This window comes from Phycodurus eques, chromosome 10, assembly GCF_024500275.1.
Source record: "Phycodurus eques isolate BA_2022a chromosome 10, UOR_Pequ_1.1, whole genome shotgun sequence".
NCBI classification, from domain to species: Eukaryota; Metazoa; Chordata; class Actinopteri; order Syngnathiformes; family Syngnathidae; genus Phycodurus; species Phycodurus eques.
The window spans coordinates 21,258,526-21,284,168 of record NC_084534.1 but is presented as its reverse complement, the minus strand read 5'-3'; the positions used below and the strand labels follow the sequence as shown (position 1 = coordinate 21,284,168).

Genomic DNA, 25,643 nt, shown 5'->3' with positions numbered 1-25,643 from the left:
AATTAGATGAGAAAGAAAAAATAGTAAATGAAATAAAGTTTCAGTCATTAGAAAATTAAGTGGTTGTTTCAAGAAATGTAGCGAGCATAAATAACAAAATAATTCAATTCCAATCAAGGGTTATTGTTTGGCTGCGGAAGATTTTTGTTGGGTGCAACACTCGGAAGGGATATACTGTAACACTGAGAGAGAAAAAATTGAAATGAAACGTTTATTCGTTTATTTTCACATTTACCCTGCAAATGAATTGATCGGTCGCTGTATGCATTAACACAGACGTTTCCAGAAGCGTGCAACATATATGTTCACACGGTACGTTGCTAAAATAGGGTTAGGAATCTATCATGATTGCGATAGTTAGCGCGTGCGGCTAGTGAATAATGTTAGCATGTGTGTAATTGCGACTAACGTTAGCTGCTCGAGCGTAATACACAGCACGAGAATTGTATTCTCACAACTAAAAAGAAGCCGGCTGGTTAAGCATATGCGTTTTCCTGTAAAATAAGGGTAGATTATTTTATTGTCTAAATGAACACGACGAGTTGGGGGCGGGGGTTTCAATAACGTGTGTTATTTTCTAACTAGCTAGCGTATTGGTCTGTTGCTTGAGGCAGGAAACAGTAGTAGTGAAATAATACAAGCAGTTCGGCGAATTTTGTTTTCAAAGGTTTCGTTACGTGTAGATGCAGGTGATTTGTCTTTGTGCTCGCTGGTTATGCATCCCCTATTCAAATGCAAGGGGGGGGGGGTGCATTTAAACGTGAAATGTTTCATCAACTGTTCTTTTAAAATAGTGTTTGTTTTGTAGGATCCCTGATGAAGGTGTGTAGGTAATACTTTAAGAGCCCCGTAAGACGCCATGTCTGAAGAGGCCCTTTCAGAAAGTGACCTGGAGGCTAGCCTTAACAGTGAAGAGGACTATCAGGAAAATGATGAAGAGGAGGACAATGGTGATATGGAAGAGGAGGAGGAGGAGGAGGATGATGAGGAGGAGAAGGATGATGAAAACTGTGGAGATGATGAGGATGACAGTGTGGGTGAGTGTTTGTAGTTCTTATGATCTCATGGGTAGCATGAATGGAAGCAGATAGGGTTGTTCTAATTAATGAATGCTCATCACACATAAACAGATAGCGTTTAAATCGGACTCAGTCAATGTAAAACTGACATACTGTCTCTTCTTTTCAAAGAAAAACTTCACAGTGCACAAAGCTGGAATGAAAAAGCTCAAGAAAGTCGGGACTCCACCTCAACTACCTCTGGAGATCCTTCCTCGGAGCCACCGTCACGGCCTGAATCCCAGCCGTCCTCCAGACCGACCTCTCGCTCTCAACTTCCGAGCAGCCCTGGCAAATCAAGCCAGAGCAAGAAACGTTCCAGAAAATCAAAGAAACAAAAAGCTTCTAAATTAACCAAAACTTCCAAGCCTTCAAAACGGTCCAAACCCCCCAAGCCTGCAAACATGAGGAAAAATATCAGGTCCGTATTTGTTATACAGTTCCTGTCAAATCCATCTACTTGAAATGTAATTGGATAATAATGTATGACACACTATAATAGTTCAATCAAAAGATGCCTTTATACATGCCTTACATTACTGTTTGTCTCCAACAGAAAGCTGCTGAAGGAGGACCAGCTGGAGGCTGGAACCAAGGCTGCTCAACAGGAAGAGATGGAGAGGCGGAAGCGTCTGGAGCAACAGAGGAAAGACTTCCCTACGCCAGCTCCAACTTTACTAGAATCCCAACTAGGTTCGTGGTTATTTTCCTGTCATCAAGTAACTGTTTATCATTTGTCAGAGTACTTAAACTCGACTAATTAAGACAGATTTTTGTTTATTTCCATTATTCTAACAGTGGACCCAACTTCCATTTTAGGAGAGGTGTCTCACTTGGTCCCCGCCCTACTCAGCAAGCAGGATGTGATCTGCCTGGACAGCAGCGGCGATGAAGATGAAAACATGGAACCTAAACTCCCTGAACTAGGTTTTAGAGATGGTAATCAAGATCTTGGTTCTTAGTGCTTTCTAATAGTGGCCCTGACTCTAATGCACAATTACCGTAAATTCTGTGTGCCTCATTCACATTAATAAATAAACAGAGCACCTCAGATATAACACTTTGACTAGTGTCTCGTGAAATTATAATACATTCTTTTTAATGGCGCACTCTGCGATTGAATAAACAAATGTACCCGGCCTTAGAGTCATTGCTGAAAACATTGGCACCCCAGAGACACATAAGGGTTTTTTTTCCTGACATGAACTCAGACTGAACTTTTCCGGTTTTAGGTCAATTAGGATTACCAAAATTATTTCTATTTGCTTATTATAATTATTATTTGGAAATATGGTACATGCGGCAAGCCCTTATGGTCTGTTTATTGATGGCACAGATATAATTGAACTCAGCTCTGGGGACGAGGATGCCCTGCAGATAAGCAGTGAGTCGGGGGATGAGGAAGATGACGGTGGCGCCGCCGGCACAGATGAGAGCAGTGGAGCGCACATTAATGATGCTCTGAACTTGCCTGATGCCCAGGGCCGCGTAATGGTTAATATCAACCACCCTGCGGAGGAGAAGGACATTTATCTCGCTCCACAGCTGGCCAGGGCTGTCAAACCTCACCAGGTATGTCCACAGTACTCTTTACTCGTCAGCTGCCAAAAATTCAAAACCCTTTTCCTGTAAGTGTATCAGTGGACATTTTTCAAATCATCTTTTACCAGATTGGTGGTATCAGGTTTCTGTATGATAACCTGATTGAGTCTCTGGATCGATACAAGAGCAGCAGTGGTTTTGGTTGCATCCTCGCGCACAGTATGGGTCTTGGCAAGACACTGCAGGTCATTTCCTTCATTGAAATCCTGCTGCGGAATACTGAGGCTCACACGGTCTTAGCCATTGTTCCTGTGAGTAATCAGAATGTATATCTGTGCAGTTTATTTTTTCATTTGAATGTGTCCGGATTCATTCTTTCCAATAATTAGCTGTTTGTAAGTGCATCTGTGCAGGGACTTTTAATTAGATTCCCTTGAGATTCACAGTCTACTGAATCTGCAACTTTATCCAGAGCTGCACTAAAATAAAATGGTTTCTTCTTTGACCCACACCATAGCAATGTTTTGTTGTCCGTATTGGTTGAGTTTTCTCACTTACTTCCTGTTGCATAATGCTGCTCTATAAACATCCCCAATAAGCTATTTTCCTTGTCTTTGTAGCAGTTAGACATTGCATTAGTTCTTGTTTTGCACAAACTATTTTCTATTCTCTTTGTTGCCCTCATTCTAGGTGAACACACTTCAGAACTGGCTGGCAGAGTTTAACCTGTGGCTCCCACCGCAGGAAGCTATTTCCCCTGATGCTGACCCCACTTTGTTTACCGGACGTACATTCAAAGTTCAAATTCTGAATGATGAGCACAAGTATGTAGCACGCCACAGTGCACATAAATGGTTCTGTGTCCAATATTTGAACTCTTGATCATCCTGGATGTGTGTCCTACAGAACCACAATTGCTCGGGCCAAGGTGGTGGAGGACTGGAGCCGAGATGGAGGCGTGTTGCTGATGGGCTATGAGATGTACCGCCTCCTGTCAATGAAGAAGAGTTTTGTTACGGGCAAGAAGAGAAAATCAAAGAAGCCCGTGGGGCCTGTCATCATTGATCTAGATGAGGAAGATAGACAACAAGAACTCATGAAAGGCGAGCAGAACTCTTCAGTACATAACAATAGTACCATCAATGCGTGATAAATATATGACTACTAATAAATATACCCTTGTGTCTATATTTTTATTCAGGTATCGAAAAGGCCATTCTACGACCTGGTCCGGACGTGGTGATTTGTGACGAGGGCCATCGGATTAAAAACTATCATGCCAGCACGTCACAGGCTCTGAAGAATATCCGTTCGAAGCGCAGAGTGGTCCTCACAGGTTACCCATTACAGAACAATCTCATTGAATACTGGTGCATGGTGGATTTTGTTAGGCCGGACTTCTTAGGCACGCGCCAGGAGTTCAGCAACATGTTTGAACGTCCCATTCTGAACGGGCAATGTATGGACAGCACGCCTCAAGATGTTCGCTTGATGCGTTACCGTAGCCATGTGCTGCACAGCCTGTTGGAGGGCTTTGTCCAGAGGTGAGCTGGATTGCTAAATAGTCTATTTTTGGAAGAAACCTGTCTACTGCCCACATGTTCCTTATTGTTTTTTTTTTTTTTTCTGGCTTTATAGACGTGGCCATGATGTTCTGCAACACCAGCTTCCCATTAAGATGGAGCATGTGATCTTGGTGCGGTTGTCTCCTATACAAAAAGCGCTGTATACTGAGTTTATGACTCGCTTCAGAGAGGCAGGAAACAATGGTTGGCTTGGTCTAAACCCTCTAAAGGCCTTCTGTGTATGCTGTAAGGTAAGACTTTACAGTCAGAACTTTGTCCTCATGAAATATGCAGCATTGCATCATATACCTTTAAATAATAGAACCATTTTTCATCCTCACGCTAGATCTGGAATCATCCAGACGTGCTTTATGAAGCTTTACAGAAAGAGAATCAGACAAACGAGCAGGACCTGGACCTTGATGACATCGCCGGCGGCCCCAAAGGCAAAGCGTCAGACTCGAGCAACAGCAAAGCCAATAACATTCCGCCCCTTCTCAATGCCTCCCAGGATCGAAGCAATCAAGTCATTACTTATGAATGGGTATGATGTCATTTTCTTAACCGTGCACTGTAGCAGTGACAGCTTTAAACGAAAATGTTTAAAAGTATTTTATCTGATTTCTGTCACAGGCAAAGGAAATTATGTCGAACTACCGGGTAGGACTTCTGGAAAACTCTGCCAAAATGGTGTTGCTCTTTCATTTGATCGACGAGAGCGTCAGAAGAGGAGACAAGATTTTGGTCTTTAGGTAAGTCGCTTCGGTGTCTGTTTCATCAAATGCAAATCCACCACTAAGCAGTTTAGAGAAGAGACTCCCTGACTTTAGTGTTTTTAATTAATTAAGCTCAATCACTTATTTAATGTCTCTTCCTCCATCGGCAGTCAAAGCTTGTCCACCCTGACAGTCATTGAAGACTTCTTATCCAAGAGAACCATTCCATCACCAGACGCCGCTGCTGAGTCTCAGAACCACAACTGGGTTCGCAATCTCAGTTATTATCGTAAGTTCTGTGCTCTTAGAATCTATTGCACATAACATTTTTAATTGAAAAAAATACACCTGAATACATGTTTGAAAGCAAACACTTGTAAATGATGACATGAAAATGTAATGTATCTGTTAAATATATTGTAGAAGTTATCATTTATTTGCTTAGCTTGCATTAGTATTATGGACGATTTTGAGAAAGGAAGATGTCTCGCCTTCAAGAAGATGACTCAGCAGGAATCATCCGATGGAAGGGCGCCTTGACCAAGGACGTGGTCCGTGAAGTTAAATACAACTGAACTGTACTTCACGAATGTACTGTTCTGGATTAAAAAAAATAATAATAAGTTTTGCCACTGTAACATTTTACACAGTTTGAACATTTAATTCAGCCCATGTGCCACACTTTGAGAAGCACTGATTTATCATTAAAAAAATTGATTAACGGCTGTTATAATAATTCAATAAACTTTTGTCTTTGTGTAGGACTCGATGGGAGTACATCTTCCTCTGAAAGGGAGCGCCTAATCAATCAGTTTAATGACCCAGAGAACACCAAGTCGTTGCTGTTCTTGCTTTCTACCAGGTGTGTGTCACTGTTCTTCCTGCATAATTTCCTCACACTTCCTCCGTCCTTCCACCTACTGACAGGAACTAAATCCTCTACATCACTGGTGTCAAACTGGTGGCCCAGGAGCCAGATGCGGCCCGCCATCTCATTTTATGTGGCCCGCGAAAGCAAATCAAAACTGCTAAATATGTTCCAGTGAAATGATGTTGGGCTATTGCAAGCATTGTTGTTTCCAATCCCGCTTTGAAAAGAAATGTAGTAGTTAAAAACATGTTTTTAGAGGCTTCTGATTTCACAACTAGTTGTTCATCAATTTGTTGTGTATATCTAATTATGTGAGGTGATAATTCCTTCATACGGGTTCACAGTCATAACGGCCCTCCGAGGGAAGTCATAAGTACGATGTGGTCCATGACAAAAATAACTTTGACACCCCTGCTCTACATCTTTGTACATATTTTTGTCCCCCTGCTAGAGCGGGTTGCCTTGGTGTGAATTTGATTGGAGCAAACCGGGTTGTTGTGTTTGATGCCTCCTGGAACCCGTGTCACGACGCCCAGGCGGTGTGCAGGGTGTACCGCTATGGTCAGAAAAAACCCTGCTACATTTACCGTCTGGTTTGTGACTTTACCCTGGAGAAGAAGATCTATGATAGACAGGTGTCCAAACAGGGCATGTCCGGTAAGAGATTTCAATTGTTTTGTGTGTTAGCCAAATAACTGCTTGAAACACAGACCTCATTGTGCATTGCTATGATTGCAGACCGCGTAGTGGATGACCTGAACCCAGCACTGAACTTTACTCGAAAGGAAGTGGAATCACTGTTGCATTTTGTTGAGGAGGAACCTGAAGCTAACAAGATCAATCTGAGGACTTTGGAAGAGTTTGAGCCAGTCATATATAGAGCCTGTCAGCTTTACCCACACCTCATCACTAAAGTACGACGACTTTTCTATTACTATTGAGCTGAAATACAGCATGGTGTGTTTGATGCATTTCAAAGATGTCTTTCTTTCCCTTTGTGCCTACAGCAACCTTTCCAACATGAGTCTCTGTTAGTGGACCGGAAGGAGTCCAAATTGACCAAAGCGGAGAAGAGAGCAGCCAAAAAGAGCTATGAGGATGAAAAACGAGCTTCCGTGCCCTACTCTAGACCCTCCTATGCGCCGTATTATCCAACCAGCAACCACGCGCTCGCTAACATACCTGCATTTACTCAACGTGGCTGGTGAGTTTCAAGTCAGTCTTTCATTGTTTTTTAATGTCATCTGTCCCATATCGCTGTCATAGTCAACCATGATAGTCACGTAAACAGCTCATTCGCTTAAACATTCCTATTTCCAGGCGTCCTATCGCTCGACCTGACGACAAGCCGGTTGCAAGTGTCAGGCCCATCCAGTCAACACCGATCCCCATGATGCCTCGCCAGGTTGTCATGGGCATGGCGGGAGCCAGCTCACCTGGCAGTTTACCCGTCAATTTCCTGCAGAAGGCTGGGGTTTACGTCCAGAGGATTGTCACCACAACTGGTACTGTGTAATGCCATCCATTTTCTGAGCCGCTTTTCCTCACTAGGGTCGCAGGCGTGCTGGAGCCTATCCCAGCTGTCATCGGGCAGGAGGTCCCGGAGTACACCCTGAACTGGTTGCCAGCCAATCGCAGGGCACATAGAAACAAACAACCATTCGCACTCACAGTCATGCCTACGGGCAATTTAGAGTCTCCAATTTATGCATGTTTTTGGGATGTGGGAGGAAACCGGAGTGCCCGGAGAAAACCCACGCAGACACGGGGAGAACATGCAAACTCCACACAGGCGGGGCCCGGGATTGAACCCGGGTCCTCAGAACTGTGAGGCTGACACTCTAACCAGTCGGCCACCGTGGGTACTGTGTAATGCTTTTTTAAAAATAATTTCCAACAATGTTCTGATATTTTGAGTAATTAAAATTAGAGCTGCAGCTATCGAATATTTTTAGAATCTATTATTCTACCAATTATCCAATAAAATAATATTTTGCATTAAACAACAAAATGAGCATGTGAGGTGTAGGTATTATTGTCCATTTGGGGTCACTATACTCACGTTCCACTCTATATCTGCGACTGAGTGTGTGTGGTTTCAAAAAGGGAAGGCCTGGCCCAGTGAGTGATGTTGGAAGTCAATGAATCAGAGTGTAGAGTTGGCTATTGTGATTTCAGCTTAGCAACTGGCTGTTAAATGGCTAACGGTTAGCCAGTCTGCACACCGTTGAGTGCCAGGGCGTCAGTTGCCGTAGCAGCTCATGTGTGAATGTGCCTGTTACGTCTTTGTATTGTTACCATTTGTTCAATAAAGCAATTGAAAGTGCATCGGCAGCTGTGTATATTCTTGACCAATTGTGGGGTCATTACATATAATGTTCTACCGAGTGGCGATAGGCTATATGAAATTAGCTAACATCAATACATTGTTTTGTGGTACATTACTGTAGTTAATTCTGCATTGCAGTAGGCACATGGCACTTTTTCTTTTTTATGTCCTCTCGGCTTGCCTCAATCGCGCCAATTAATTTCTAGTGTTGCATGAGTCTTTGGTCACATTAAGCCACGGGGGAAAATGATCTCTGCAAAAGTTTGAGGCAGAGATTTTGCCTTAACCTTTTTTGTAATTGAATAGAATTATTATTAAAATATGCATTTTCATGTTCTTTGTATGCAAATCTACAGACATTTTCATCCCAGGAGCCAACAGCACAACAGATGTCCAGGCTCGAATTAGTGCTGGCGAGAGCATCCATGTAATCAGAGGGTCTAAAGGTAGACAAAACCTTCATGTTCATTATCTGTGTACAGAGTCATTCATCAGGTGTTTTCTTTTCCACAGGTACCTACATTAGGACAAATGATGGAAGAATTTTTGCAATTAGATCTGGAAAAATTAGTAGACCAAGCGCCGCTGTTTCAAGAGGTACAAATGCATCTTGATTTATTGCTGAAATTAAACAGCAGGTTCCAGCTGTCATAATTCAGAGTAGTGTGGAGTTGTTTTTGCGGCAGTGGCTCAACAATACAGCTTCGTATTATCAGGCCATAACACATTTTCTCCTCATGCTTACTGATGGGATTTTTATTTATTTATTTATTTTCAAAATGTAGGCTTGTGTAAGAATACACCACACCCACAGTGATACATGGTGTGGTGACAGCATCGTGCTTTGGGCTTGAGTCGAGTTGAGTTGTGTAGATGAGATGGGTCACTAGTATCTCAAGGCACCACTGTGTTTATTTCAAAAAAAACAAACATTTGTATTGATTGTTAATGGTTTGTATGTCTGTTCCCTCCACAGATATCCAGCGCTCTGTGATCCATCCACTCAGTAATGGCTGCGCCTCCCCTGGGGAGCAACTGCAGCACTCACCTGACATGGAGCAGCAGTCCTCCTCTCCCTTGAGCTCTGAGATTCTCCGTGAACTCAGCCACTATGCGGCGGCATCCACGAGCGACAGCACGATTGGCGCGGGGAACGTTTCATCCCCGTTGGATGTGTCTGTCGCGGCAGCGGGAGATGAAAGCAGTCTGATTCCAGACCTCCGAGCGCCACTCGACGACGACCTCCTGAGCTCGGGTTTAGAGACTCAAGGTGTGAAACGCAAGCGTACTGAAAGTCAAGGCGCCGCATTCAAACGGACTCCGACTGCATCGCATTTCCCCGGATATTCCCTAAACTCCGGTGGGCTCAGTTTTCCTCCGGTGGGTCTGAACTCTACCTCGCTGTTGGGGAGCCTGGGGCATATGAGTCACCCTCTTCTCATGGGTGGAACTGGTGGATCTTCATTCTTTCAGACACCAGGACAAACCCTGGCAGACCTACAGACCATGTTCCCTTCCGCACCTGGGAATGGACAACTTCCTCCCCCGTCCACATCAGCTCTATCCACAGTACTCTCCTCGTCTTCGAACGTCATTCCCATATCATCGGCATCATCAGCCCCAACTACTTCCTCGCTGGCATCGGGTTCTCTGCCGCCATACTTGATGAACCCCAATGTGACGGGCCTGCTTTCGTCAAGCTTCCCTCTCAACTACGGCCAGTCCTTGCTCCCTGATCCCCGGATGTTCTCCGCCCCTCTTCTCTCCGGGTCGGCAGGATTCCCCGCACCACACTCCGCTTCAAATGCGTCCAGCTTCCTCTCCCATTTCAACAATCCCACTTCCAGCCTGTTGGGGGCGGCTCTGACCCAACCGGACAGATATCAGAGCGCAGAGAATGGAGGCGATAGTTCAGATGATGATGTCATAGAGGTGACGGGACACTGAAGACTCACATTGGGGCACTTGGACATAAAGGTCAATCATGGCTAGACTGATAAGAATGGGATGAGATTTGATTACTTGTAGTCCTTCTGCTAAAAATGACCCTCGCATTCTATGAATTTTTTTAATAACTTCCTTGTTTCTGATAAACAGCATCATTTAATTCTTCCAGGATGCTCATATTTTGGCCATTCAAAGATCCATAGTTCTTATTGCATTCCCTGTCACAACAGCTACATAAAGACATACCTGATGGACAAGAGATATACCTGATGGACAAGAGAATCCTCTTGTACCTTTAAAGTACAAAATCTTTATACCGAATAAAACTGCCTTTCGTACTGGATTTGTTGTGAAATGGACCAAGTGTTTTAGCAGCACTCACTGGCTGAATTTCCAGCAGTGTTCTCACCCCAGCAGTTTGTTTCACATCGCACGCACACAATTATACTCAGTGGCCACAGACTATTTTCACAGCCCAGCCAATATCCATCCAGAAACATTATTTCAGGAATATTTCAGTCTGCAAAACTGTGTAGCATCCCCTATTGAGATTGTGGTTCTATGACTCATCATGTAGATATTTGTACATAGCAGTTATTGTCATTGTTTATATTTCCAGTAAATACTTTGCAGTGTGTAGGGAGGTGTCTAATTACAGCATCTATGAAGATAAACGTTGCTTTGTTTTGGGTTTTGGAAGTTACTCTTCCCCCAATTATCGCTGAAATGAATGTATTTTAACCTGCCCTCAGTAACACACTCGGTTCTTTCATATTTAGCCTTAAAAAAAACACAAAGAGGTCTTGAGTGTTCCGATTTTAACTTGGTACATGTTTTTTTACCATTGTGATAACAAAACCAATTGTGTCAAAGACAACGCACAGATATCCACTCATTTGACATATGCTGAGCCTTGCTGAAAGCAAACTTTCCCCACTACGGTCTGAGTGTTTATTCACTGTCAACGTCAGCACCAGAACATTCACACTCACGCCCACCAGTGACTGTGGCAGAGCCAGCCGGGCCAGGTGGAGTTGAGGCCTTAGCCGGCTGACCATTGGCATCTTGTGTAAGTAGTTTTTGTCAGTGGTGTTTAGGCCTCTGCTGCTCTCTAGCCTTGTGTCTTTCATATTGTGATGAGACCTCACTGGTGTTTAGATTTTGGAATCGTGTTTGCAAACAGGTTGACACAGTGGTTTTATCAGTCTTTAGACATAAAACAGGAAAGCATGAGACTAACCAACATAACCTGTAAAGATATTTTTTTCAGTAGACCGGTGGAAACTTTTTAAGCGTCATGTAAAACAGCTCTGAGGGGGATTATGGAAAAATGCCGATCCCATGTCTATTTGTACTCGTTAGAATTTGAAGTTGAATATCATCGCTTTATGTTTAAATTTGTTGTTAAATGTCCAGTTAAATCATTTTTATGGGTTGGATATTGAATTTTTTTTTAAAAACTTTTATAATTTTGTAATGTACTCTTAATGGTAGCTTTCCTCATTTCAGTGTTTGTACTGTATGAAATGTATTTATTTTGTTTTTTAATTTACCTTGTGTTCACGCTGATGGCTGATCTACATACCACCTAGACAAAAGCAGAAAATGACTGTGTTATCAATGTTATTTTAAAAATAAAACACTCTTCGATCGTGCAAATGCTTAATGTGTGTTTTTTTTTTTTTTTTTTAAATAGACAACACTGCTTTGGCATGGTCTGTAACATCATGCGGATGTCCAAATCAAGTAAATCCAAAGGCCGCACAGAATGACATCAGAAAATGTCAATTTCGGCTAAAACACTTCCTGCAATATGCTACGATGTAAACATCTGACAAAGATTTTACATTATTGTACATCTTTTGTCTGAGGTTCTTCGATAAAAGTATTGATGTAAATTTAATGACAATTATTAGACATTTACAATGGTTGTGAAACGTCAGTAAATAGCTGTGTTCTGTACAATGTGAAACAAAATATTACCTATGTAAATACATCAGACTAATGGCCTTGTGTGCAAAACAATCCCCGCACAAGTGTCAGTAACAACATTGTTATGAATACATATCGCAGCCTTTATTGGGATCAGAGGTTGCAAAAGCACTCAGGCACTGTACTTAAATGTACAGTGATGTGTAAAAAAAACGAAAGAAAAAAACCGATAAAAGTAGAAAAACTGATTCTTAAGTAAAAACATACACTGAAAAGTCATTAAAGTACAAAAGTAAAAGTGAACTTTTACAGTCAATTATATACAATACCTGTTTTGATAACTTGACACAAGGAAGAAAAAAATCTTTTTTTGAAACCAAGTTTGCTACAATTGGATAAGGCTTTTATGCTTCAAAGCGTGTTCCATAGTTTTGCTAACATTGTGAACTGGCTGACGAAAATGCTAAATTAGCTAATGATAACTATTGAATAAAATGTACTGTACCTTCGTTGTGTTTTTTTTTCCATTTAGAATTTCTGAACAGGTTAAGTTGGTGGTTTTTATACTGGCACAAGACAACACATTCACTACAAATCATTCTGGGCCAACAGCATCAAACAATTTCCTAAAATAAAACCATGGGTGGGGAATATCTTGCTTCTCTGAAGTCCCCAAGATCTAAATCACTCAATCAAGATCTCAACTACAACTGCCTTTAATTCTTTCTATTCATTGTCTTTTTGACATCGTTGTCATCCACAAAGGTTGGGGAAAAAAAAACAACTAACCAGCCTACTTTGACAAAGGAGTAGAAAGTACAGATGTGTTCAAATGTAGAAAGCCATCCTAAAAAATAAATACGCAAATAAATTAGATCTATCTGAAAAAAATCTACTAAAGCACATTAACAAAGTAATGTGTTTGTACTTCATTACAATTAGGACTGGAAGCGTTTCTTTGCAACATAAGCACTGGTGACTTGATTCATGATGATGAGTGCACTGAGAGTGGGACATAGTGCCGCCAGGTACCAACTGGCATCGCTGACAGACGCAGTGAACCACACAGAAGTCAGGCCGAGGAGCAGGCTGACGCTGCCAAGCAGGTAGGTGACCAGCCCTGACGCCGCGTGGTACCTCTTGAGCTTGGCCAGAGACCAGCCTTTAGCCAGAGAGTGATAGATGAGGGGCACAGCGGCCAGCGATTGGACCGTCGCCGTACACACCGTGATGAAGCCCAGCAGACCGTGCCAGGAGGTGAAGTGAGGCTTGCCGTGCAAGTGTTTGTTGTAAAAGATGGCTGCCAGGCCGAGCGCGGCGCACGTCACGCAGGCGCACTGCAGCAGCCAGTGAACGCGACCTTTCACCTTGTGGGAAAACCTCCTCAAGGGGGAGCCGTGGGCCGAGAAGAGGAGGATGGCTTCTGTCATGAAGAAGGAGAACTGGTGGATAGGAAAACAATAGCTCTGCATTAATCATTACATTCGGCGGCCAAAACAATTGGCACACCAGCACAATTTAGTGAGATCCAATAAAAAGCTCTAGCACACATTTGGCTTTTATTAATGTACAGTAAGTACAGTACAACAGTAAAAAAAAAAAAAACAATAAATACAAAAAATAAATAGATAAATAAAAAAAAGAATATATCCACCCATTATAGCTCGTATGACCAACTACATTTTCAAAGTAACCTTCCCACCACTGGTTGGCAGTAAGATGTAATAATGCAGTACAATAACAAACATACTATATTGTTAAATGAATACATTCATTCATTCATTATTTATTTATTGGGAGTGTTGGGAAGTTTAGTAACAAGTTATCCAATTGAAAATGTTTTAGGAGTGTAACTATTTCATCTATTTTCCCAAAGTAATATTCATATTTTCTGTATGTTTTCTCGAGAAAAAAAAAGTGGATTAAAAGCACAGATCCACATTTTGGAATTAACCACATATTTGTTTTTCACACAAATAATAAACTGATAACAAAAAATTATGCAATGTAAAGTGTACTTAATAAAAATGTGTTGCATTGTACATAATATACATATGCTGTATATCTGTAGAGCATGTGGAAAACACAAATACAATATTGACCTTAGGTGTGCACAATTTAGACAATATTGCTTCATGTGACAAACTAGATTAGTAAATGTTCATTAAAAAAAATCAAAATGATAAAGATGAAATGTTAAAAAATGTAACTGAGTCTAACCTTTTAAAAATCTCAGAAAATAGATTGCATCACATGATGGCATTTTGAGCTCATATTTGAAAAAATGTGTCATGTTTGAAACTACTGAAGGATGACATGTGACCAAGTGGTATGAAAGGACCAAGTGGTATGAAAAGCAATTTTTTTAAATGGAATTAGAAAATTGTAATCACGGCAATTTCCAAAAGCAACTGCAATTCGTTTACACATTTTCTCCCAGTTATGTAATGGATTACAATTACATTACTGATTAAATCACATCATCTCGTTACATTTAGTTACTCCCCAACACTGCTTTTTGGGTCAATCAAAAATCCATATTGATCTCATTACTGTATACAGGTAAATTGGCATTGACCAATCACAGCAATGTAAATGCGTCACGTGTTTGAAGCTTTATTTTTGAAACTTACTGCGAGTGTCATGAGGAAAGGATGCCAGGAAAACCAACCTGTAAAGAGTTACACCAACTTGTCAAGTAAACGTATAATACAAAAGAGAAACGTGTGTGCGGATAATAAATGGCTCACTCACTTGTACCAGGTCGAGCCAGAACAGCGACGAAGCCAGTGAGGGATATGCCGAGAAAGTGTGTCAGCACTGCGGAAGCTACTCGGGCGAAGGCGAACAGTCGAGGTTCCGCTTCGGCCTCTTTGCTGTGAGCCATGTCGAACAAAGTAATCCAAAATGTAGAGTTTTGCAACCCACGCACGCCACGGTGTCACCTAACGTGGACCCACGGTGCCCAACAGAAAGGAAAAAGGTTCAAAGGTAACTCCGAAGGAATACCACCGCCATTAAAGGCATTCAACCAAGCCTACAAAACCAAACAACGATCATATTACAGTGCTGTAATGAATAACCAACATATTGGATGTGACGTGGTGGCAGGTATACAGCACGATGTTGAGAAAACAATTATAGTTACTTCCGTGTATGTTTGAATTTAAATAAAAATGCCACTTTCACGTTTAGTTCCGGTTAGTTTTTCCACAATAAAATATCGGAAAAAAATAAAGTCAAACTACAATTGTGTATATAGATATATATATATCCACTACAGTCCCAAGACTGTAATTTCAAATCAATAATTTTACCATATCTAATTTCATTATTTTGCCAATTCATTTAAATTGGCCAAAAGACCAATTGTGTGTTAATATCAAAGTAATGAAGTGTATTTTCAGAATAATCATATCAGTTATTGAACTTTAAAATAAATAAATAAATATGAAAGACGTTTGTGTATTGTTTAACTGTCTGAGCCGAATGATATTTTAATTTATTTTTATTTTAGCACTACAGTATATGCTCAAATATCGTCAATAAGATGAAAATTTGATGTATTGCCAGGAGGTAAACACATTGGTTTTTACCTAGTCGATCTACCTATCTATCGATCGATCGATCTATCGGGCAGTATGGTAGCCATAAAGGTTAGTATATGTCTGCCTTATAGTTTTGAGGATTCGGGTTTGAATCTAGTCTCGGGGATTCTTGTGTGGCGTTTGTTCTCCCCGTGTTTTTGTGGGGTTGCTTCTTCCCACATTCCAAAATCATGTATGTTGGGTTAATTCAAGAGTCTAAATTGCCCATAGGTGTGAATGTGAGTGTACCCTTGTACCCTGCCTCTCACCCTCTCCCACAGTCAGCTAAGAGAGTCTTCATCTTTCCCACCTTAATATGGACAAGCATTATCATGGATGGATGGATCAATGAATATTCTCTTGTAAATGAAATAATTTTTACTTTCATCAGGAAGCTCATAGCAGTGTCTATTAATGTGTTTAACAACATCCTGTTTCCTGTGTGCATGTTTTATTGAATTAACGTATTCATTTATTGAATTACTCCATGGCGGGTGGGCTAAATATATATATATATATCAATACAATTCAGCCCTGGTGCCTGTAGGCTACTGTGTGTTAGACTGGGTGTTCACCATTTCTCAGACTAATGGCGCCCATTCCACAACCAAGAACTCAATGGAGCGTCACTGGTCAGCTGTCCTCTGGTTATTGTGCTCCAATTACTGTCGAATAAGCTTGTGACTGTGCCTGCCCAAAATTGCAGTCAACAGATTACCATGAGGCGTGCAACAAGTCTCGTCTCCAACTATCCAACTTTACTCCTTAACCTTGCAATACAGTAAAGCATAAATACTCCAATACAAGCTCTAAATTCGTCATGAAGTAATCTATTTATGCATATTATTATAACAAAAAGCATTCGGTTTTTGTGGTTAGGCCACTTTTGGGGGGTCTAAGACCCCCTAAAAAGGTTCTTAAGCACCTCCTAAATGATTTGGTTGTTTAAGTTTTTTTTTTTAGTCATGTCATTTAGTCCATCGATGTACATATTCGAGTTAAGTAAATTCAATACTTTTTTTTGTCCATGATGGTAATGAATAGAATTTAAAAATAAATAAAATGAATACAAACGGCCTAGCATTTTTTTGTGTATAATATTGCTAAACTATTAATGTACGATTCTGCAATAGCAATATATCCAATATAATCCATGAGAAAGAAAACAATTCGTTTTTTCTTTTTTTTTTTTTTTTTTAATTGGTCAAAAAACTGGGGGGGAGGGGGAATCATTCAAATTGTCTTAATTTGAACATGTACATCTGTTGCACATGATTAAATTGTTTGAAACTAACATAAATTATTATATTTAATTTTATTTTTTTAGGAAAAAGAGAGGAAAGTTAGTTAGTCAGTTTACCACATTTTAATCATGTGCAACCGAAAACAAAGTACTTAAGGCATTGTATTTGTTGGCTGGTTCCTTGCGGATCTGATCTCCATATTGGAGCCTTGAGGTTTTTTGTTTTTCTTCTCTCTGAGTAATGTCCAAATGGGGCAAAATTAAATATTTAACGGTCTTATTTTCTTTCCCCCCCAGAATTTGACTGTTGTGCATTTGTTATTTAAAGAACGAGAGTGATGATTATGGGCTGGATTTATATGAACTGGTTGCTGCAGATAAGTAGCAGAAGAGAAGATGCTGTGTGTTTTCTTCTGGGATTTCCGACAGAGGGGATTCCTCTATATTGGTTGCTGGACAGCCATTAGGGATTAGAAAGTAATCCCACATGCTCGCATTGTGCATGCGCAAAATGAGGTGAGTGAGCGTCGGAAGGGGACCATCTTCACTTAACTCATCGACAAACTGCCTTCAGTCACTATGTCTCTTCTTCACTTTGAGCATCCAGGGATGAATTGATCAACCCATCAAGGTAAAGTGGTTTTATTTAATTTGTTAGAGGATGCTGTTGTTATTGTGCTTGTTGTCTTTATCCTTCTGTTGCAGTCTTAATCCGGGTTGCTAAACCACTGAGCGTTTGCGTTGTTGTTGTTTTTTTTGTTTTTTTTACATCAAGCTTTTAAACACTTATAAAAAAAATAAGTGGACAATGTTCTCTTGTTGGTTGGTTTAAAGGGACCGTGCAGTGACCCAGTTGGCACTGATAGAGCCCGAGTTGTTCAAATGCAACTCACAATGCAGCTCCACTGCAAAACTATGCCACTAAATTTCACATGTACAATGAGCAGCTACATGAAGTCTGGGAATGTGGTCAGTATTTTAAATGGTGTTTACACATTGTTACAATTGAGTACAAGTATTTTTTAAGAAGATGTGCACACTTTTGCATTTTGAATTGAAGCAACCAAAATTCCTAAATTCCAGTGACACATAATCTATAATTTTGTTCAAAATCCCAGTGAGAGCAAAATCAACATTATTTGTTAATGTATTTACTTATTTTTATGTAGTTATTTTAATTATAATAACTGCTTTCATTTAGCAAGATATAGTCACTAATCAATCAGAGTTAACTTGAATTTAGTTAATTAACACTTTTTTTTTTGAATGATGATCCTTTATTCCCCTAAATTTAGACACTAATGTGATTTCAGCAAGAGATGTTGCCATGAGAACATCATTAACCACACCAGGTCAAAATTACAGATAGTAAAAACCAGGGGATATTATCATATTACCCTACATTTTAAATGATGGTTGCAAAATTATAACATATAATGGCACAACATAAGACCTCCATAAAATAAATCAAATGTGATATACATTGGTAGTTTGCCCAGAGTTGCTTTAAAAAGTAATCGTATTACTCTTCAACAAAAGGAGAGAGTAGCCAACATCTATGAAAAAAATATTGTTTTTTGTTTTTTCCCCAAAAGTGAAATAAAGTATAAACAATGGGAACACTTATGTGGTCAAATATATAGACAGTACTGTAAATATTCTGACATGTAAGCGGTGGTATGACAAAAATCCTCAAACTGATGTTTTTGTCTGTGAAATGATCTTTGTCCTTTGACCTGCTTTTCTGATGTTTTGTCCCCAACATACAGCACATGTTGGTTTTCCAGTCAGTCACACACAGGGAAATAGTATTGAGAGTCACATTTGGGTTGTACAGGATTATCCTCATCATCTTGTCCCACTTTTTGATGTTTTCGCATGAATCCTGATATCAGATAACAGAAGTTAATCTCTTGTTTTTGCATGTGTGAAGCTTACATTACTCTATAACGACAAATGTCTCAAATTCACTGTGCTGTCACTGCAGTAAAAGCGAATGTGTCAGAGTGGAATATTGTGTGGTGGTTCCTGCATTTAAGAGTGCACTCTAGCATGAACTTGTGCATGATTTCAAGCAGTTGCTTTGTTTCCTCTCCTCAGGGTTGGCGGTGACCTGTGCTTCTCTGCAGTACATGAAGCTGGCAAGGCATCGAAGCCAAACCTCATTGTTTTTTCACACAATTAAACATGAGCGGGACAGGCTGAACAGCACTCACTGAGTCCTCCAATACTGATGTGGTCTCAGTGGTGGATAACCACTCGAGCTTACAAACAGCAAGAGCTCACTTGACATGTCCGTGATTGGGTCACCAGCAGGATGTCGGAATGTGAGCTGATCGAGCTGAAAGACCTCAGTGTAAATGATCCCATTGAGCTGGCGGCACCTCGGCCACACATCGCTGCAAATCAGGCCGGTCACTTCCACATCGTCCGTCTGGTCGGGGACACCGTCAGCATCGAGGTCCCGTCCGGAGAAGTCGGTGTAGGTCACGACTTCCAGCCCTACGGTCACACTCACCTCACCTGGTGTGACTTGTGTGGAGAATTCATCTGGGGTCTTTATAAGCAGGCCTTACGCTGCACCAGTGAGTACCACGCATGAAGTGTAACCAGACTTGATGCCCACATGGTGACCCTGCATAAAATAAGAATATGCGGTATTATAACTGCGTAATTTCATCTAAAATCAGCATGAAAAATAATGATCATGAAAAATGGCATCATTGTATTCTGGTGAGCCCTTCTTCTCGTTCTAGTCAGCACTCGAGTGGCAACATTTTGGACCAGCTAGAGTAGAAATGGAAAAATTTTTTTTTTTTTTTTTTTTGTTTTACAATAATCCCATCTACAGGTCAAACGAGCATTCACTAGTTTTTCAAAATCAGTCAGCAACAGGAAATTGTGGAGGGTAAAGCTAAAGTCTAGGGCTAAAGAGAATAATATGAGGCGGTAGAACTGTGTGATTAGCTAACAAAACAATTATATTTAAAAACTTTATTTGTCCAAATTGTATCCTGGTGATAATCTCTTCTCCTAGTTCTAGTCAGCTCTTGAGCACCAGTATTTTAAACCTGTCGGTACGGCTAGCTGGAGCATCCTGTGAATATATAATAGATTATAATAATCCAACCGAGAGATCACAATTGCATGCACTATTTTTGCATGATCAGCCTCAGACAGAAACCTTTTTTTTGGGGGGGGGGGGGGGGGGTGGACAATATCATATGTTTACTTTAAGCAATTGAAGCCACTTTAAATCATTTTAAAAATTGGTGTTTTGTCGTGTTGAGGGCAGTTACTGGGATTTTGATGATTTAAAAAAAAAGAGAGAGAGAAAATCACACCAGCATGTTAGGTTGGTGTGTCATTGGTTAGCATGTTGTGCACTGGAGGCGATGACCTCCAAAGCACAGAAGCACTAGATCTGCATCAAACCAGGCGGAATGACGGGCCAGTTTGTCAGCCTTCACTGACTCATCATCTTCCTGCAAATGGGAGCCATGATGAAGATGACGAAGGTGATCCATCATGAGAAAATGTGTGAGCTGATTTGGAGCATGTAAAAATGAATAGTATGAAATGTTGAAACACTTTTCCATTGCAGTATAAGATTAAACCATTAAGTTATTACTCAAACGCAGGATGTGTCAAACCTGTAGGAAGATTGCCAGGGATGTGTTAAGCCTTGAAATATCCGTCATCTTGATCTATCAGACTTGTCTATGCCATGTCACCCTGGAAACAACTGTATCCAAAAGCACTTTAGTGACAACCATCTTGAGCCAAAATGTAAAAACATGGAATTTCGTCACGTTAAAGCACACATTTCCCTGTGCAGATTGCAGCTACACTTGTCACCACAGATGCCGACCGTTCATCCAGCTGGACTGTAGCGCGGAAAGAAGTTTGCCAGCAGGGCAGGTGGATTTCTCCGTCGAATCCATCGAGACGGACACAAATGTGGTGAGTGGCAAAGTCTCAATCAAATTTATTATTGCATTTTATTCAAATCAACTGAATCATACATCTGTATCTGTGTATTTTACCATATATGAAAGCACCGTACCAATGGCTCAGTGCAACCATACTGTATTTCCCCCATTGTCCTGTTCTATGCCTTTATATTGTTATGGCATCTATAGAGAATGTCATTAAGGAGAGTGCCAATAACGGGCAATCGCTTGACTACACAACAATAAAACACCTGTGCTATTGTAACTATAACCAATTCAATACTGACACGTGATGATGCTCCACACATCAACGTAACATTTGTGCACACATTCTTGTAACTTGGATTTGGCCATGTTCAGAATGAACCAGTCGAATTCAAACTCATGTTAAATGGGAGTCAGCACACACCTGCCCCCATTTAAAGTGCCTCTGATTCACCAAACACATTTTCCCACATGTTCAGGCGATTTTGTTATGGTCCAAAAAAACCAAGGTTGGACCATATGCCCATGATTCCATCACGTAGTTTGGCGCAAACGTAACACTGCTGATCACTAAAAGAACACCATACCTACAGTACAGAGAAGCATGACAGTGGCAGCATCATGCTTTTGGGCTGTTTTTCTTCATTTGGAACTGGGGCCTTAGACAAGATGGAGAGACTTATGAAGCGTTCCAAGTAGCAGTCAGTGTTAGCACAAAACCTCCAGGCTTCTGCGATAAAGCAAAACAAAACAAGTCAGGAAAAGGCCACTTGAACATCCAAATTGTCTACAGGGGTTAAGCAGAGGCACTTTAAATGGTGGCAGGTGTCTGCTGACGCCCATTTAACATGAGTTAGGTTCATTCTGAACACAACACCCTCCCAGTTATAAGGTGTGCACACTTGTGCAACCATTTTTTCCCCCAAAAAGATTGTTATTTGTTTTATTCAGTTGTATTGTAAGGTTATAGGCCACATTAATGGTAGAAAATATTATGAAATATTTATCTTCGTCTCATTTTTTTTATAGCCTGGCATTTAAACAGGCATGTATAGACTTTTGATATCCACTGTAAAACGGCAATAATAAAGGTATTGTTCAAGTGACAATTTCAGTCAAGCTTTATTTTTAAAATTGTTAATACAGTACAGCCCTTGTATTTGATTATTAGATAAGATTGTGCAGGTGTACTTCCCTAATGTGGAGTATGAATACATTATTTGGGTCACATCAAAATGAAGCTCTCCTTTTAAATTAATACATCCATTATCAGAAGCATGCTTATGCAGTCCTCCCACACAATGGACAATAACATGGTGTTTAACAGGTTGTTTCTACGGTGGGGTTTTATGGTCAGGGCGGAGCAAATGTAAATGTGGTGTACAAATAAGATGGAGAAGAGAAACACTAAGCGCAGAGTCACTGGTGGCATCACGCTTTCGTATGAGACGTTGCTCATGAGCCTATGAGATGACTTGGGAAAGCAGTGAAGCATTCAGTGACTCTGAAGCGGATCTGTATTTTACAGCATGCAAATCTTTCATTCACTGGGCCAAAAGAGAAATGGTGAGCTTTGTGTTGGTTTGTTTTCACCAAAAAGCTCTTATTTTATTTACACTATTTGGTCGCTTTTCCTGAACCTCAAAAATCCGAAGTCATGTTTTCTGTGTTTTATTAAACTGGAGCTGCTGGTTTCTTGGTAGGATGAGCACACTGACTGGCGCAAACAGGAGTTAAGTGTTGGCGAAGTTCATCAGAAGGTCAAGGAGTACAATGCTCAGATCAACAGCAATCTCTACATGGGGGTGGTGAGATACTTTTCCTATTTTTCTCATAACATCGCTCATTCTGTTTGGTGAGGTCTTTACATCAAAAAAATAGCATTCATATTTTCGCAGATGCCCGTAAATCAGCGTATTTAAAAAAGGGCGGTCTGCGCCATTGTGGGCGTCAACACGTCCGATTTCATTCAGAATCAGAATCAGAATCATCTTTATTTGCCAAGTATGTCCAAAACACACAAGGAATTTGTCTCCGGTAGTTGGAGCCGCTCTAGTACAACAAGCAGTCAATTTACAGAACACTTTGGGGACATAAAGACATTGACAAAAAACTATTGTGCAAAAAGATGCAGAGTCCTCTAGCACTTAGAGCAGTTCGAACGACTAATATTGCAATAGTCCGGTGCAATGACCATTGTGCAAAGGGCGCTGAGACTTCAAGGAGTGTATGCGGTTTAAAGTGACGAGTAGTGCGATCATCTGGGCCAAACAAAGCGGCTCCACTCATTCCCATTAAATGTGGCGCAATGAGTCTTGCATGGAGACGTGCGGAAGAGCAATCTATCCAAAGAAAAATAATGCCATCTGGTGGCGTAATGCCATGAAAGCAAAGTCACCACTGATGACTTTCATCCATCTTTCCACCTCTCAGAATAAAGATGGTTCCTACACTGGCTTCATCAAAGTCCACTTTCAGCTTGTCCGTCCAATCACCCTGCCGCCTCCTCAGAGCCCAACACAGGAGGAGTACGAGCACGGCCGGCGGCTGACACGACGGACATCGTTCTACCTCCCCAAAGATGCTGCGAAGCACCTGCACATAAGCTCCCAAACACGGGTAAGAGATGTCATTGAGGCCTTGCTCAATAAGTTCACAGTGGTGGACAACCCGGCCAAGTTTGCCCTGTTTGAGCGCACCGACAGACAAAACCAGGGTAAGCTCTTCGAATTTGTCATCAAAAACAGACCATGCTCTACTGTAAGATAACAATTGTTGAATGGTGTGGGTTGTTCTACCAGTGTCCATGCGGAAACTGAGCGACGATGAGCATCCCCTCCGTCTACGATTATGTGCAGGACCAAGTGAAAAAGTCTTGAGTCTGGTCCTCAAAGAGAATGAGACTGGGGACGTGAATGTAAGTTTATACGATAAACCTGACAACAGCAATAGGTAAAGGTACGTGCATCGGCACGGTTTTGCCTGGCTGAAATTGAGGTGGAGGTGGTACTATTCAGATCCTTTGTAAGTGTGAATGCCAGGCCCACTATTGGCTGAAACAATGTGAAGTACAGTCATTTGGACAATTTAAAAAAAAACAAAAAACAAACATTCAAATAAGAGAATTACACGTTGTGTGTTTAAAACAAACACATAGTTTAGACCACTACCTTAATGCTAATGCTAACACATAATGAGATATGCATAAATTACCCCTTATATTTACACGAAAATGATGTAGCAACACATTTAGACATTCACCAACAGTACTTACAGTCATATATTCTTTATCGTCTGTGAGGAGCCGAGACGCGCTGAGATGCGTATACTGTGCAGACGTCCACGTACAGAATATCCGTCTGTCTTATACTGCCCTCAGGTGGCAAAGGCAAGCGGCAGCAAAATGGCAATTCAACTAATGCAATTCTTTTTAATTCTATTTAGTCATCATATAATTACTGTAAGTTTTTACAAAGTATATTGTTATTATCGCATAATACATACTTTTAAAAGTTTTTTTTAGGAGGCTGGAACGTATTAATGGCATTTCCATTCATCTCAATGGGGAAAGATGATTTCAGATACTAGTGTTTTGAGTTACGAGCGTCATCATGGAACAAATATACCTCGCATCTTAAGGCACCACTGGACTTCTTATTTCTGTGAAAACAGTCATGCTTGGTTAAAAAAAAAAACAACAACAATATTTACCTGTTTGAAAATCCCCAAAACTTCTATTATTTTCCATTACAATACATTGATGTATTGATGTACATTGATGTATTGTAATACCGCAATTTAGAATTACGCAACTGGTAAGATTATAAAAGTTTTTATGATGTCAGCGCTTTTAGAGCCAGCTGGTCACCCAAAATTAGGCAGCGGAGGTGCTGCCTCCAAACCGTATTTGCAGAAAATAAAAAAAATAAATAATCATGATCAGTTTTCATTGACACTAGAGGTATTAATTTCATTAGAAACAACTTTCAGCATGATGCACTGCAGTTGTACACCGTTGCAAACTGCAAACAGTATAAGAATTGCTAAATTAATGCCTCTGATAGTGTCTCATCTAAATTGAACATTACAGTATTATCTTTGTACAGGGGCACATATAAACCATGCAAGTGTGCCTAATTAAACGACTGTTGAGTGTACGTGCCTGAAATTGTGTTCTCCCACAGTGGGATGCATTCAGTTTTCCTGAGCTGTGCAACTTCCTGCGAATTCTGCAGCGTGAGGAAGAGGAGCATGTCCGGCAGATTGAGAGGCGCTACACTCGTACCAGGGACATGATGAAGCAAGCCATGGCGAGGATTACTGCTCGTGCTTGACTTTTGGGAAAATAAGCATTGAGAAACAAAGGGAAATTTATCAGACTTGGAAATGTTTTAATAAAGTTTATTAAAATGGCAGGGAGACTGAATATTAAACAATGTGAATTGTTTCTTTGTCACACATGCCAGTGTGAATAGTTTAATTGAATTCCTGTATTTCCTGAGAATTATGCTGCTTTGGTTAGGTTATTTATATTGAGTCCAAAAGCACATTTAATGTGTATAAATTAGCTTCTGGTAGTTTTTGTTTAGAATCTATACAACACTCCTTAAAATATGGCACTTTGGAGAACCTGTGTAAATGTGTGTTTGTGTTTATACTTTAGTCTAATTATATAATAAATTTATGATGATAACTGATCTGGTCTTTTGGTTATTCATGATACCAAGTTTTTTGGTAATTGATCTTATGTCATATCAGTCAAAATAATGTAACCATATGTAAATGCATTTTATTTTAGTGACATATATTTAAGTATTATTTCCGTCGTTTTATGCACCGCCTCAATGTCACATCAAAAAAAAAATCATCTACGCCTTAATTATGATGATCAGGTACCTTGTTTCAATTACAACAT

General features: G+C 40.5%; 3 protein-coding genes across 5 annotated transcripts; 2 read left to right on the top strand and 1 right to left on the bottom strand.

The window, feature by feature from the left end:
- Positions 1-13: 13 nt before the first annotated feature.
- Positions 14-10,371, top strand: rad54l2 (RAD54 like 2). 3 transcript variants are annotated; one of them, XM_061688478.1, is made up of 23 exons: positions 14-312; positions 809-1,037; positions 1,191-1,479; positions 1,615-1,751; positions 1,857-1,997; positions 2,395-2,630; positions 2,729-2,911; positions 3,291-3,424; positions 3,507-3,703; positions 3,802-4,144; positions 4,239-4,416; positions 4,512-4,709; positions 4,799-4,917; positions 5,052-5,170; positions 5,644-5,743; positions 6,204-6,409; positions 6,491-6,666; positions 6,760-6,956; positions 7,073-7,257; positions 8,438-8,527; positions 8,595-8,678; positions 9,058-9,461; positions 9,555-10,371. In XM_061688478.1, exons 2-23 carry the CDS (start codon positions 860-862, stop codon positions 10,026-10,028), a joined length of 4,368 nt encoding a protein of 1,455 aa, XP_061544462.1. In that variant the 5' UTR covers positions 14-312; positions 809-859; the 3' UTR covers positions 10,029-10,371. The 3 variants fall into 3 exon arrangements, with proteins under 3 accessions (XP_061544462.1, XP_061544461.1, XP_061544460.1); XM_061688477.1 differs by having other exon boundaries at positions 1,878-1,997; positions 9,058-10,371; XM_061688476.1 differs by having other exon boundaries at positions 9,058-10,371.
- Positions 10,372-11,988: 1,617 nt separating this feature from the next.
- LOC133408839 (transmembrane reductase CYB561D2) lies at positions 11,989-15,107 on the bottom strand. Its single transcript, XM_061688128.1, has 3 exons — positions 14,715-15,107; positions 14,594-14,631; positions 11,989-13,402 (listed from the first exon to the last, which is right to left on the bottom strand). Exons 1-3 carry the CDS (start codon positions 14,845-14,847, stop codon positions 12,899-12,901), a joined length of 675 nt encoding a protein of 224 aa, XP_061544112.1. The 5' UTR covers positions 14,848-15,107; the 3' UTR covers positions 11,989-12,898.
- Positions 15,108-17,249: 2,142 nt separating this feature from the next.
- On the top strand, positions 17,250-25,414 carry rassf1 (Ras association domain family member 1). The gene is made up of 7 exons (XM_061687877.1): positions 17,250-17,421; positions 18,891-19,375; positions 20,629-20,753; positions 22,432-22,536; positions 23,162-23,444; positions 23,530-23,645; positions 24,913-25,414. Exons 2-7 carry the CDS (start codon positions 19,108-19,110, stop codon positions 25,060-25,062), a joined length of 1,047 nt encoding a protein of 348 aa, XP_061543861.1. The 5' UTR covers positions 17,250-17,421; positions 18,891-19,107; the 3' UTR covers positions 25,063-25,414.
- Positions 25,415-25,643: the final 229 nt, after the last annotated feature.